Source organism: Carya illinoinensis, chromosome 8 (genome assembly GCF_018687715.1).
Source record: "Carya illinoinensis cultivar Pawnee chromosome 8, C.illinoinensisPawnee_v1, whole genome shotgun sequence".
Lineage (NCBI taxonomy): Eukaryota > Viridiplantae > Streptophyta > Magnoliopsida > Fagales > Juglandaceae > Carya > Carya illinoinensis.
The window spans coordinates 33,971,327-33,985,701 of NC_056759.1; the positions used below are offsets into that span (position 1 = coordinate 33,971,327).

At 33.3% G+C, this 14,375-nt stretch overlaps 1 protein-coding gene across 1 annotated transcript; it reads left to right on the forward strand.

Moving 5' to 3' along the window:
- Positions 1 to 1,649: 1,649 nt before the first annotated feature.
- On the forward strand, positions 1,650 to 9,565 carry LOC122318434 (kinesin-like protein KIN-14G). Its single transcript, XM_043135778.1, has 19 exons — positions 1,650 to 2,138; positions 2,583 to 2,749; positions 2,822 to 2,965; positions 3,257 to 3,514; positions 3,617 to 3,688; positions 3,984 to 4,052; positions 4,249 to 4,326; positions 4,475 to 4,606; positions 4,686 to 4,767; positions 4,845 to 4,940; positions 5,045 to 5,221; positions 5,628 to 5,734; positions 5,869 to 6,047; positions 6,173 to 6,334; positions 6,548 to 6,801; positions 6,889 to 7,052; positions 7,302 to 7,493; positions 8,200 to 8,720; positions 8,962 to 9,565. The coding sequence occupies exons 1-19, from the start codon at positions 2,024 to 2,026 to the stop codon at positions 9,092 to 9,094; spliced, it is 3,102 nt and encodes a 1,033-aa protein (XP_042991712.1). The 5' UTR covers positions 1,650 to 2,023; the 3' UTR covers positions 9,095 to 9,565.
- Positions 9,566 to 14,375: the final 4,810 nt, after the last annotated feature.

A 14,375-nucleotide genomic window follows, 5' to 3' on the forward strand; every position in this document is an offset into this window, starting at 1 on the left:
TTTACATGAAAAGAAAATTAATTTTTTAATAATGGACCATACTCTTTTTCAAAGAGATTGCACAATATTTGCATATTTCACGATTATATGTAATATTACTCGTTAGTTAGTAGCTATAAACATAAACTGAAATCAGAGAAGGTAGGGGAGATGTATATAAAAACACCTCACCTCTTGCACTCATATAAACTTATAAAGTAAATATGAAGTATATTTCATTCACAAATTCAATATTGATGCTAATGATGGTCTTAATCTTTTGAGTATTGGTTTTAGGTTTATTAAACTCGGGTTTCCTAACCCCGACCCCACTTGTAGCCTTTTAGTTTACACATGAACAAAGGGATTGGAAGGAACAAAGTCAGTATCATGCACGAAGGCATTAACTTTAAAACATATGGGGAAGATCAGCCATTGTTTACACAAACCCATCATGCCATCACCAATTTTTATTGAGGGTTTGGGCTAAGTTCTTAAAACTTGTAATGATACATAGGCATCTTGACCAAATTGCTATATATTTTCTAAGACCTTCATTTTTTAAATAAAGGGTAATAATACATGCACAACTTCTTTCAAAAGTTTATTTCAAATTAATGACGATCATATAAATTAGAAAAAATTCTATTTATAAGTCAATTTTAAAGAAAAGTTTTAAAATTTACTATTTAAATGATGTGAATAATATACTCTACATACTGACAATAGAATAACTCAAAAAAATAGATCGTGAGATAATTATATGAATAATCATTATTCTTTCTTTTGAAACATCCAAAAGAAGCCCTCATTCAAGTTAGAGAGTGGATATATATGAACATTGGGCAGAATTATATAGGAATCCAGCAAGGTAATGTTTCAATTCTGAAAGGGCCAAAGTAATATCAACACAGCCAAGTTTGAAAGCAATCCCAGTAGAGTTAAATGTAAGTATTAATTAGGGAGATTAATGTGTATGCAATTAATCACTAATCAAGCAGATTAATGTGTACGGTTGACATCAAACCCACCTAGAAATGGTGCTCAATTTAATTTTTACTGCGTTATTATTTTTGCTCTGGTCAAGTGAATTTAAGGTATACCTGTTGCTTTGTTCTCTGCAGAGAGTGTCCTCTTGTCCCAACTGCCAACTACCAACACAGATGAATCTGAATAAATGTTCAGACCAAGCACCATCATACATTTGCCTGCATTTTGTATGCATATTAGAAGACATAAATCTGGCATTATATTAAATAATACACTTGGAATTAAACTCAAACCAAGTCAAGTCAATGAGACAAAGTGAACAGTATAACTGAAGGAGATAACAGAGTTTCTCTATTTTTATTTATTTTTTGTTTATAACCATAATTTATACAAGTAGAATGAACACACAATTCACGTAATTTAAACGATCAGATTTTATTTATAAGATTTAAATTTTAAAATTTAATTTTTAAATCAAATTATATAATATAAATATTTTATTAAAAATGGTCCTTGAAAATACCATTTATTATATATATATAAATTACTTGTTTAGAATTAAAAAAATATTTAAAATTGAATTTTCTTTGCCCGAAAAATTTTCAAAACCGTCCAGCCCACGCCGAGAGGCTCGGAACCAGGTTCGTTCGGGGCACCTTTCTCCTTTCAATATTAGACACAGGAAAGAAAAACAAGAACAAGAGCGAGAAAGAAAAGAGAGAAACCGAGAGAAAGTGTGAGAAAGAGCAAGGAAATTCGAACCACTTTTCCCTCTCTCTCCACCTTCGCATTCTCTCTTTATCTTCGTAGAAGTTCTCTTCAAAACCCTTGTGTCTGTTTCTTCCTTCCTATTCTCTTCCCCGAGAATTCGATCGAGTTAAATTTTCTTAAAATATAATCAAAAGTCTTGAAATCTTTGTTACCTTCAGTTTAGTTAGATGGACTATATTAGATTTTTGACGTCTTTCAATTAGTGGGTAGGATTTGAAATTTGGATATGGAGTGGTTTTAGCCGTCAGAATTTTCTGGGTTCGTTGCGATTTGTGTGATAAAAATGGCAACAGAGCAAGCTTTGTCTTTGTCCTTAGCTTCAGTGGTTGAAGATGTTCTTCAAAAACATGGTACCAGATTGAGTGATCGTTTGGTTTCGAGGAAGGCTGAGGAAGCTTGTATGATCAATCATTCTCTTGAAGTATTTTTGCTTTCTTTTGTTAAAAACAAATTGACTGAAATTCAGAGTTCCAGTTTCTTTCAAAAACAGAGAACGCTTTTGTGGTGTTATGTTGGATTTCTTTTGTGGATTTGATTTTTAACTTGAGTTTTGCAAGAGGTCACCTGGGTTTTGACAATATAAAATTTTGTAACTTGTGGATGTTTGAGCTGTTTGCTTGTTAAAGTGACAAATAAATTTGTGAAATTTCATTATATAAAAGAATTTTGAATTTTTATATGATTTTACATTAGTCTCATTTTCCGTATCATCATTCTCGTTGGATTAATCTTTTTTATATGCGTTTCCTCGTTCTTCTATTTTCTTTTTGAATTTCGCATCCCCTGAAATTTTATATGCCAAACAAACAAAAGAAACTTAATGTTGCTACATCATTTTGCAGCTTTGAGAAGATATGAAGCAGCCGGGTGGCTCAGAACGACGGTTGGAGTTATTGGGGGTAAAGACTTGCCAGCCGAGCCTTCTGAAGAAGAGTTCAGGCTTGGATTGCGAAGTGGGATAATTCTTTGCCATGTTCTTAACAAGGTTCAGCCCCGAGCTGTGCCAAAGGTATGGTTCATTTAAGGTTTTTATTTTCCTTCAAACTTTGTTGGTTTTGACGATGTTAATCGACTGGTTTAGGTGGTTGAGGGCCCGGGTGATTCTGTTAATGTTCCTGACGGGGCAGCTCTATCGGCATTTCAGTACTTCGAAAACGTTAGAAATTTCCTTGATGCTGTGGAAGAATTGGGGCTTCCGACCTTTGAAGTATCTGATTTGGAAGAGGTGTGTATTCTTGTTTTGTTGACATCAGTGGAAAGACCTTCAAGGAAATTCTGTATGATGGGCATCACCCGCACATCTCCTTTCTTTTCGATTAACGTTTGAAGTATAGGCAAATCTCTATAAAGCTATTTCAATTTTGTATGTCCTTGTCTCTTTTTTGGATGTGACAGAATTATACGGATAAAACAAATACTTTTAGGCGGATGATGAAACAATATGGTTCTGAATTAATGACTAATTTGCAAGAGATGTCATTCTGATGCCATATCGTTTAAATCGTCTGAATTACAGGGAGGGAAATCTGCGAGGATTGTAAACTGTGTTCTAGCACTCAAGTCTTATAGTGATTGGAAACAAGGAGGTGGAAACGGATCATGGAAACTTGGTGGAAATTTGAAACCACCTACGGGTGGGAAACCCTTTGTACGAAAAATTTCAGAACCATTTATGAATTCTTTTTCAAGGACCTTATCGTGTGAGAAGTCTCTAGAGAGTTTGTCTGGTGATCTGTCTTCATATGGTGATCACAGTCATGACCCCAATGAAACAGTTAGTGAGCTTTTTTTTGTTATTTTTTTGTGTTTTACTTTTTAACTTTTTCTTGTCATTGAAGCATGTCGCCAAAAAGCTAATATGTATTCTGATTTGCAGGGTTCATCTCGTTCCTTAAGTATGCTAGTCCGTGAATTTCTTTCTAATAGGAAACTAGAAGACATTCCACTTGTAAGTTTCTTATGCTGTTATAACATTTCTTAATGTAAATACATTTCAAAGAGACTGGTCATGATCCTGCATACCAAGCAGGCGAGTAAGGAGTTTAGAACAATCACTTACTGCTGCCTATGTAGGTATTTTGGACCATATCTTGTCTCAGTTGGCTGACACTACCCTTTAGGTTTCAAATTAACTGCCTTCATGTTCATCTTCTTATTTTTCTGGGCTGAACTTTGTTGTAACCGATTAGGTACATGTTTTTATTCAGATTTAAAGGGCAAATTATTTTTTTGGTATGTCACAGGTTGTGGAATCTATGCTTAGTAAAGTCATGGAGGAGTTCAAGCGCCGATTTGAAGGCCAAAATGAACTGGTAAGCATCTGTTTTCTTCAATCGAGTGTCACCGCCTCCTAGGCAACAAAAATTCCTAACTACCTTTGAGTATGATTAATGTGAGGGATCGGGATCCCACTTCTTGCAAGTCATGTTCTTGCTGTAAAATTGTTAATGTATTTGATTTTTTTAAGCTCACTGTCAATGATATTAATTTTTCCGGCGATCTTTACAGACGAAAACAACTGTGAAAGATATCTCAGTATTTGTCCCTGACAATTCTCCTTCTAAAACGGTTTCTGGTGATATAAAGGTAGTTACATCTATCGTATAAAATTTAAAATGCAAGTGACAAATCTGCGGCACTCAAAATATATTTTTTCCACAAAAAACTTGAATATATAAGTTTGCTTTTGTGTATTGAGCACAAATCGGTGACCTTTTCTTTCACTATGATTAAGATGGAAGAAAAACCTACTACACAAGATAAAGAGGAGGAATGTCATGATCGGATGTGTGATCTTGATGAGGGATCAAAAAGTCAGCTTTTCAAACAGCATAAGTTGGTAGAACAACAACAAAGAGACATTCTGGTAATTTTTGCTAGTATCAGACATCAGGAAGAAAAACTGCTATTCTCATGCAATTAGTGACTATGTTGATATCCTGTAGGAACTGAAACACATTCTTCATAGTACAAAAGCAGGCATGCAGTTTTTGCACAATATGTACCAGGAAGAATTCAACTATCTAGGTACATTTTAAGTTATTCTTTAATGCTTTTGAAAAGTTTTTAAAGATGAATGATATATCACTAGCTCCGTTTAATAGGTAAGCATCTGCATGGTCTAGCTCATGCTGCTTCCGGATACCAGAGAGTTCTTGAAGAAAACCGCAAGTTATACAATCAAGTGCAGGACCTAAAAGGTGACATATTGAATGGTTTGAAGGCTATCTTTATGAATTCAATAAGGAAAACTTATATTTGTGTTAGGGAGAATAAATTTTGTGTATATGTTATGTTTGATTAGGGAACATTCGGGTATACTGTCGAGTGAGGCCTTTCCTGACTGGGCAACCAAACCGTTTGAGTACTGTGGGTCACATAGAGGAAGGTAATATTACGATTGTTGCCCCTTCAAAATATAGCAAAGAGGGACGGAAATCATTCACTTTCAATAAAGTATTTAGTTCGTCTGCAACCCAAGGTACGTTTTATTTTCTTTTTGTTTTGTTCTGTTTCTCTTCTCTTAATTTTACAAGGTAAATTATATTTCTGTAGTCCAACCACCATCCTTTATGCAAAGTGCACCATAAACTAAGAAAACTTGCAACATGCAACTACTAACTGATTTCAATTTATACTCTCCCCTTAAGATCTAGTTGTTGAAATTATTCCACGTAGCTTATTTTTTATCGTTTCAAGATCCAAAGTTTAACTGAGAATTTACATTAAAACCTATTAGTGATTTAGAATGCTCAATAAGTTTTCATGGTTTATGATGCACATTGAAAGATGGGTAGTAATTTGAGGGCATGAAGTCTAATTTCCATAAATTTCTTCTGGCCAACTTAGCACATATACTAATACTGCTGCTTTCCGTTCTTTTCCAGGGGAGGTATTTTCAGACACCCAGCCTCTGATTCGGTCTGTTCTTGATGGTTACAATGTTTGTATCTTTGCTTATGGCCAAACAGGATCAGGGAAAACTTATACTATGGTGAGAAATTCATTAAATTTTCATTGCAGTCAGATTGTTGCATTCTGTCACTATTAAGGCTTCAGTTTATTTTTTGCCAATAGATGTTTAGTACTTATATTATTCATATTGATATATCTTATCTATCAACCCAGAGTGGACCTAAAGAGCTCACAGAGGAATCCGTAGGTGTTAATTACAGGGCATTGGGTGACCTATTTCTTCTCTCAGAACAGAGGAAAGAGACCATGTCCTATGATATTTCTGTTCAGATGCTTGAAATCTACAATGAGCAAGTTAGGGATCTGCTTGTGACAGATGGTCTCCACCAAAGATATCCTTCATGAAATTTGTTTTTTTTTTTTTTTTAAAAAAAAATATTATTATTATTATTATTATTATTATTATTTGTGTATGGAATGCCTCTTACTCCTATAGGTGTTCTTAACTCCTATGTACATTAGAAATTCGTAACAGCTCTCAGAACGGAATCAATGTACCCGATGCAAACCTTGTACCTGTATCGTCAACATCTGACGTAATAACTCTGATGAACCTTGGGCAAAAGAATCGTGCGGTGGGTGCTACAGCTATGAACGATCGAAGTAGTCGTTCTCATAGGTATGATTCATTTTGCCTTAAAAGTTTTAGAACAGAGCAGTCTTTCTTTTCTAAATTTCCCTTTTAATTATTGCTCCTACTAGAAAGAAAAATTATAATATCATTTCCAGGTATTTATCATGATCATATTGTGATTTTGGGAACATTGTATTTGTTTTCTTTATGTGTGTGTGTATATATATACGGATACTTATATGTGGTCTCAATTTCCAGCTGCCTTACAGTTCATGTTCAAGGAAGAAACCTGACATCTGGATCTATTCTTCGTGGCTGTATGCATCTGGTTGACCTGGCAGGGAGTGAAAGGGTTGACAAATCTGAGGTGACAGGAGATAGATTAAAGGAGGCACAACATATCAACAAATCTCTTTCTGCTTTAGGAGATGTGATTTCCTCACTTGCACAAAAGAATTCACATGTTCCTTTCAGGAATAGCAAACTCACACAACTTCTCCAAGATTCACTTGGTAAGTTTCTCAATGTCCTCTAAGAGATTCTTCCATTTTTCCACTGTAATTTTCTCTTCTTAAGTTGTTGGTAATTGTATCTATCAGGAGGGCAAGCAAAGACGCTCATGTTTGTTCACATAAGTCCAGAGCTTGAAGCTGTGGGAGAAACAATTAGTACACTCAAATTTGCTGAAAGGGTTTCCACCGTTGAGCTTGGGGCTGCTCGGGTTAACAAAGATAGTTCAGATGTGAAAGAGCTTAAGGAACAGGTTTTTACTCCATTTTCTGTTTGTTCACAATCAGTTTGACAAGTGCCTATACTTCTTAATTCCCAGTCCAACAAAAATTATGTTTAGTTGTAAGTCAGAAGGCTTAACTTGAGGCTATCTAGCAGTTTTATCTTTATCCTCTATATCTAGATGATAAATTTGAGAGAAGCATTGACACATTTACTTATCTTTTACGCTTTTGTAATATTTTTGGAAATTAAAGGTGCCTTGTTTACTGTCTCTCTTTAGATTGCTAGCCTTAAAGCAGCCTTAGCTAGGAAGGAGGGAGAAACAGAGAGTCTTCAACATGCGCTATCTAGCAGTCCAGAAAGATTAAAAATGAAGTCATGTGGATCTTCTCCTCCCCATCCTAGTTGGAGAATTGTTGGAGATCTGTCTGGGGTTCAGAGGCAAGTAATGGAGGATGTTGGTAACTTAGAGGTATGAACCGAGCATTAAAAATTGTAGGGCCATGGTTTCATGTTACCTCTGTAAATTAACTGTCTGAGCACTATAGGTTCATATCATGCATGCCACTTGCATCAGATTCAAGTTGAATATACTGAAAATTGGACATGCCCATAATTTTGTTGTGTTCTTATTGTTACATAAGTCTGTCTCTTGCTGTAAACCATAGATTCTTTTTGCATTTAAAATGATATGATTAATGGAATAACGAGAACAGTAACTAATTTGTGGGGTTGACTCAACTTGGAGTGTATTCAAACTTCAATGAATTTCCTAGTAATTTTAGAAAGTAGTTGTTGAAACCTAATGCAGTATTTTGAGATGAAATCGTTCTGTTTCTGTATTCGTATCATTTGAGTCAAGAGTTAAGCCATTTACCAAAAAGAGAGAGACTTAGACCCGAAGTAGGGAATAGTTTCAAAATGTTCATCGTCTAAAGATGATAATAAAAGACGTAAGCCACATTATTCGTTAGAATCTTAGACTAAACTCGTCTCATCTCTAATGTGATGACAAAGCCTAAAAACTAACTCATTTTTTTTTTTTTTGGATAAATGAGCCTAAAAACTAACTCATTTCTACAGCTACTTTACTTTGATGCCTAAAATCCAATGATTTGTATCTGCTTTTACTCAAAGGCTATTGAAAACATGGTTCATGGTCTTATGTTGGATTGCAGGGTCTGAATAAGTCTGCAGTAAAGCCAAAAAGATGTAGCTTAGATCTCCAAGATATATTGATGAATTCAACTTCCTGGCTACCTGTTGGCAGTCCTGGGCTGAATAGAAAGGAGGATGACAAGGATTCAGTTTCTGGAGACTGGGTTGATAAGGTTATGGTGAATAAGCATGACAGTACAAATGGAAATGAAAACCCGGTGGATTGTTGGGAAGTAGACAAGAGACAGTCGCCTGAGATGTTTGGTCAGAGTTATATCCCAGTTCCTTCAAAAATATACCCAGAACAAGCTTTTAGTAACTTAATGACTAAACCGAAGGGCAGCCAGGACTATGATGTACCTAACGGTCGGTATGAAACAGCCACTGATGACTCTGATGAGCTCGAGGTTGCGACTAGTGATTCCTCAGAGCAAGACATGCTTTGGCAACCGAGTCTTCCTAAACCTACCAAAATTCCCAATGGGCTGGGTTCTAAAACAAAGAAAACAAATCCCAAGTCGGCAAAGAGCATAGAATCAAGGTCTGTCTTCTTGATCATGTTTTACTAAGTTCTTGTGCATTCTTGTTGGTTCCCTTCCTCCACTTCTACATGTTTGGAAATTTTCTTCACGTTTCAATATGAAATGTAGAAACTAGAAGTGAGATAATTTGTTCCTTTACATACAAGCAAACTGACAACATTCAGCTATTCAGCTGGCCACTTATCTGGTTTTTCCTTTTCCTTCTTTAATATATTATTTGAATTACGTGTTTGTAACCAGGAGCTTAATTCCAACATTGATTCCTTCACCATCACGGATCAAACCACCCAATGGGTTTAGTCAGTCTTTGCACAAGCCTGGAAGGCAGGCTGTTCCAGTTGATGGAAAACGGAAGAATGGGATTGCAAAGTGAGATTACTACTACGGGGTATTGATGAAGTTGCTTCATGATTCTTTTTTTTTCCCCTCTTTTTATGTTTATTTATTATGGAATTGTAGAGAGAGAGAGAGAGAGAGAGAGAGAGAGAGAGAGAGAGAGAGAGATTTTCTATATCGAAGGGGCAATGGTTCCAGTTGCCCGAATTCTCTGGTGGTGATCATGAGATGTATGGCGCCCCAAATTCCATACAAACTCTTATTTCTAGGCTCATAAGAGTGTTGATATGGAGAACGTTTTTTCTTATTACAAGGAAGAAAGAAAAGTGTGCAAAGTGAGAGAAATATGTTTGACGCCTCTACTTGCATTTGTGTCATTTTCTATTGCTTGTCTTTGTCCAATTCCCAGTTTGTATGGAATTTGGGATCATATTGTAAATTTGTAATGGATGAAAAACTAACAAATGAAAGAACACGGTGAGGTGAAATGCTATACACTAAGTTCTCATTTTACATCTATTTTATTGTGTTGAAATCTTTGGATCAATTCTTTTTTTTTTTTCAAAAAATAAAACTCAAGGAGTAACATATAATATTGCATCAAAATATCTAGATATATATGCCTAATGCCTTGTTTGAATGTTAAGATGATACAAAAAATATGTAAATAATAGTAAAATAGTTTGGTGAATGGTAAATATATTGTATTAAGATAGTTTATGGAGTTTTGGGATGAGAGAGAGAGAGAGAGAGAGAGAGAGAGAGAGTTAAAAATATTTTTTTAATCTTATTTTTGTTTATGGATTTGAAAATGTTGAATTATTTTGTGTTTTATTTGAAAGTTTGAAAAAATTGTAATAATTATATGAAAAGATCAAAAATTTGAAATTAAAAAATATTCGTTTGAGTGATGTTTGGATGTTGAGATGAGATAGGATGAAATCATCTCAACATCCAAACGAATAAGACTTTCCAACCTAGAAATGGAACTCAAATATAAATAGTACTCTATGGTTCTATGGTTCTATACTCCTCATCTATTTAGCAGTATTTAATCCTTTTTTAAAATCTGGAGAGAACAGAACGCAGCCTCAATTCCTCAAGGAAGTACTCTCACATGCCAAGCTAGTGACTATAACAACTCTAGTAATAAATTTAGATAGACTCTTTTCAATAAGTAAGTCTGTTTCATTAAATTAAGTAAAATGTATAATTAATATTTCAACTCTGGACTTATGCTATTCAAATTGCTCACAATGATGTCTTCTGTGAATGGGCCAAACATATTGTGATTGATTGTCACTTTGTTCATCACCATCTTCTTGGCTCGCTACAACTTCATTGTATTACTTCTTATGATCATCTTGCAAACATTTTTACCAAGTTATTGTTAGGAACGATAAAAGAAAAGCAAAATAAAAAAGTAGAATCAATAACACATGACACAAGGTTTACCTAATTTGGCAATGTGCCAAAGTCCATAAAACTATAGAGAATTTTATTTCAAACAATAACAAAATAAGTATAATGACAGTACAAGAGTATAATACAACATACGACTAAACCCTAATTAGCTAGTCAGGTCGATTCAAGCCTCCACTCTATGGTCGAAGTCTCATTGAAAATCCACCAAAAAAAAAAAAAAAAAGCCACAATTAATCTTTGTTGGATCATGTCAACAACCAGGATCCATACAAATAAAACCAGACTCCATACTAAAAAAGGTTCAACAATTATATCCTTCAGAAAGGTTTTGTGGTCTTATTAATAAACTCAAGTTCACTTGTCAAACTTCATCTTGAGTTTGAGAGGGGCTGTTAAACTAGTCCAGCCAATCTCTTAATGCTTAAGAGATGCTTTGTATATTATTTTATTGGATTCTATAAATAGGGACCATTTGTAACAGGCTTGGTGTGTAGGCCACCATATCTAGCTCGCTCGGCCCATCTACTCTCACTAGCAAGCTATTGAGCAGACTACCCGCCCGATATTACCTAATGAGCAAGCAGATCAAAATCTTAAAACATAAAAAGCATGCAAGGGGTAGGCATGGTACCCGCCCGCACGTATATAACCCACCACCCCGCCCCATGCTATATAAGCAAAAAACAACCCTACATCTACTCCATTTCTTCTCTCTCCTAAGTGTCTCGTCGCTCATTTCCTCTCCTTCTCTTCGTCTCTTATAGCAGCCAAGTCTCACATTCTTCTTCATCTCCTTCTCATCCTCCTATTCCTCATCTTCTTCCAAATTTTTTCTAATAGACCCATGATTATGGGTCACTCAAACTAGTTGTGGCCAAAAAGATCCACAACCATCATCATCGGTCCTTACAAACTAAAACTGACAATAACTTGCTAGTGGGTGGCGTTATGGATCTTCAGAGCCTCTTCAGAGCCCCACGACCAAGTCATGATCGTGGGTCTACACAGCGACCCATAGTCAAGTCGTGGTCGTGGGTTTACACAGACACCCATAGCAAAGTCCCAACCTGGTATGGATCAAAACTGGGTCGAAATCCGCATTACAAAACTTAAACCAATCCAATCCAAGTTCGGTTATGAAATTCGGATTCCAAATCAGATACACCTGGGTGGACAGCCCTACAGGGAGGGTGCTAATTTGTAGAGTGTTCCTTGTGTAATTCAATATGGTCACAGTTCACTTTAGTCTTTGTTAAAATGAAGTACACGAAAACAAAGGATTAGGTCAATGTAGTTGAATTGGTGAATTAAAAGAACATTAATGTGGATGTTGTTCTCGGATATCAACTATGGGGACAAAGAGTAGTATGCGGCTCTGAGGATTTAATCGCAGTCCACTTTTCCTCTTATGTTGACCCTCTAACAGCTTAAAAAACAAACAACATCTTCAGGCCTTTAATGTTGTTGTTGTGGTAATGTTTCAATTCTGGGGGACAAATGAGTGCTACAACCTCAAGAAATTAATAACAACAGACAGCGCGGTGATACCCCATGTCATGTTTGATTGTTAAATTCATATCAAACTAATTATCAATAGGGTCTATTATGTTTTTAAATTTTTATAAAAAAATTAAATCTATTTTTTACTTATTTTATATATATAAATAAATTTTAATGGAATTTATAAAATATTACTATTTACATATTAATTTAATTCATTTAAGATCACTTCAACGTCTAAACATAGTTTCGCATGGAATGAGAAAACCCTCATTTGATATGATTTATTACATAATGCAAAAAATAAAATTTTCATTAACCTTTAAATAGAAATTTTGATATATTTGATATACCCATGACACTTCAATAGATGAGTAATGCTATAAATAGTTCTAGGGTGTGCAAGTCTTGTACATTATTTTTGAAAAAAATAAAGTCGATTATTAAAAAAATATTTTTTTATGTGAATCCTAGATTTAATCACTTTTTACAAAATGAATGTGGGATGTTTGCACATTTTAAGATTGTAAATATCATTTTTCTTAATATATTAAATTTTAAAAAGAAATATTTTAGGTACAAAGAGATTTTATAAAAATAAACTCATAAATGTATAGCTTGATGTGATATATTAAATTGTAAAATTAATTTTATGAGTAATGTTAAATACAATCATGTGTTGTGTAAGCGCCACACATTCATCTTGAAAAATAATATGGTTTATCGTTAAAAATTTAATTTTTTATGTAGATCACATATTTATTTTTTTTTTTAAAGGAATGTACGACGCTTCCACACTCTATATCATTTCTCTAATTTTATTATAAAGTAAATATAATCTATCATATCAACTTATGTTAATTTATATTTATTTTTATATAATATTTTTATAATAATAACAGTTCTCAATTTTAAAAGATACTATCGTCCCATAAAAATACTATAATAACAATACGGGCAACCGAAAGTTTTTATTTATTTATTTAATTTCATCTAAACAAGCTGAGCATATGTTCTTTACAAATATATGGTTGAGTGGAAGAGGGTGAAAAGAAATGATAAACTATTTCCAAAGTGGCATCATAATTGTTTGACTCTGATTACAAGGCATGCATGCAAATAAAGAATTAGGAAAGGAAATGATCTTTTTTTATTTTTTTAAATATTTTTTCATGTCTTTAAATAATTTTTTTTTTTTAAATTACACAGTCAATAAAATATACTTTCTTAATCATAAAATTAAAAAATAAAAAAAAATTAAAAACTAAAAATATTATCAGTAGAAATGCTGTCGGCATCCCAAACATTTTTCTTACCCTTATGGGCCTATGGCAGCGTAATCATAGCACAAATTCATGGAAAACTAAAGACAAGAAATACCTATAATTTAGGGTAGGCAACTTTCACATATTTTTATTTTTTTAAAAATGAATAAATATATAATTTATAAGAAAAATAAATAAATTTTTAATTATATATACCATTTTTTTTTTTTAAATACACGAAACTTATATACTTGAAAATTATATCCGTAATAACTCGACATACAAATATCGAAGCTTTTTGCAACTGCTTCTTTAGACTTTATTGTATATAAATTTTAAAAATTGTGCAGCAACATCAATATACAATCACAGGATCATCCTGAAGAGCCGATTGATAATTTTGTTGGAGGTCAATTTTATTTTTTAATTATTTTAAATAAAAGAAAATAATTTGTACAAATTTAAAACATACAAATCTCATGAATGTCCTTTATAATGAAGTAGATTCCATCATAAAAATATATAAAAAATATTTTTTTTCTTAATAAGATTTATTTTTTATAAAAAAATTATACGAAACTTACACATCTAAAACTTATAACCAACATTAATCTCTCAAAATTAAGGAAGATGACTTTTTTTTTTAGGAATTTCTAGATTTAGGGGTGATTTTTAGTTTTATTATTTTATTATAGGGTTGAAGAGTTATTTTAGATATCTTAAGGATCAAAATAACTTTTGGGAATTTTTTCTAGGAGGGTATAGGTATTTTTTTATTTTACATGCTTTTACATTTATATTTTACAATAAGTATATTTTCATTTATTATTTTAATTCTTCATAAACAACTGGACATATTTAATCAGGAGATTTAATTTTTGAAAGAAACATTATCAAGTTCTTTGGGTTGGAGTTTGTTTAAGAGGTAATAATATATATAATTATGGAGCGAATAAATGTTGAGAAATTATTTTAAAAATTTTAAAAATTTATTATTAAAAAATTAATTTTTTTAATATAAATATCATTTTTTTTTTTTGGATTGCTCCATACAAGTCCAAGAGATAAAACAGAGAGGTTGTCCTCTAGTCCCTTTCAAATACAGGCTCTTTTGTTCCTTTGTCAAAA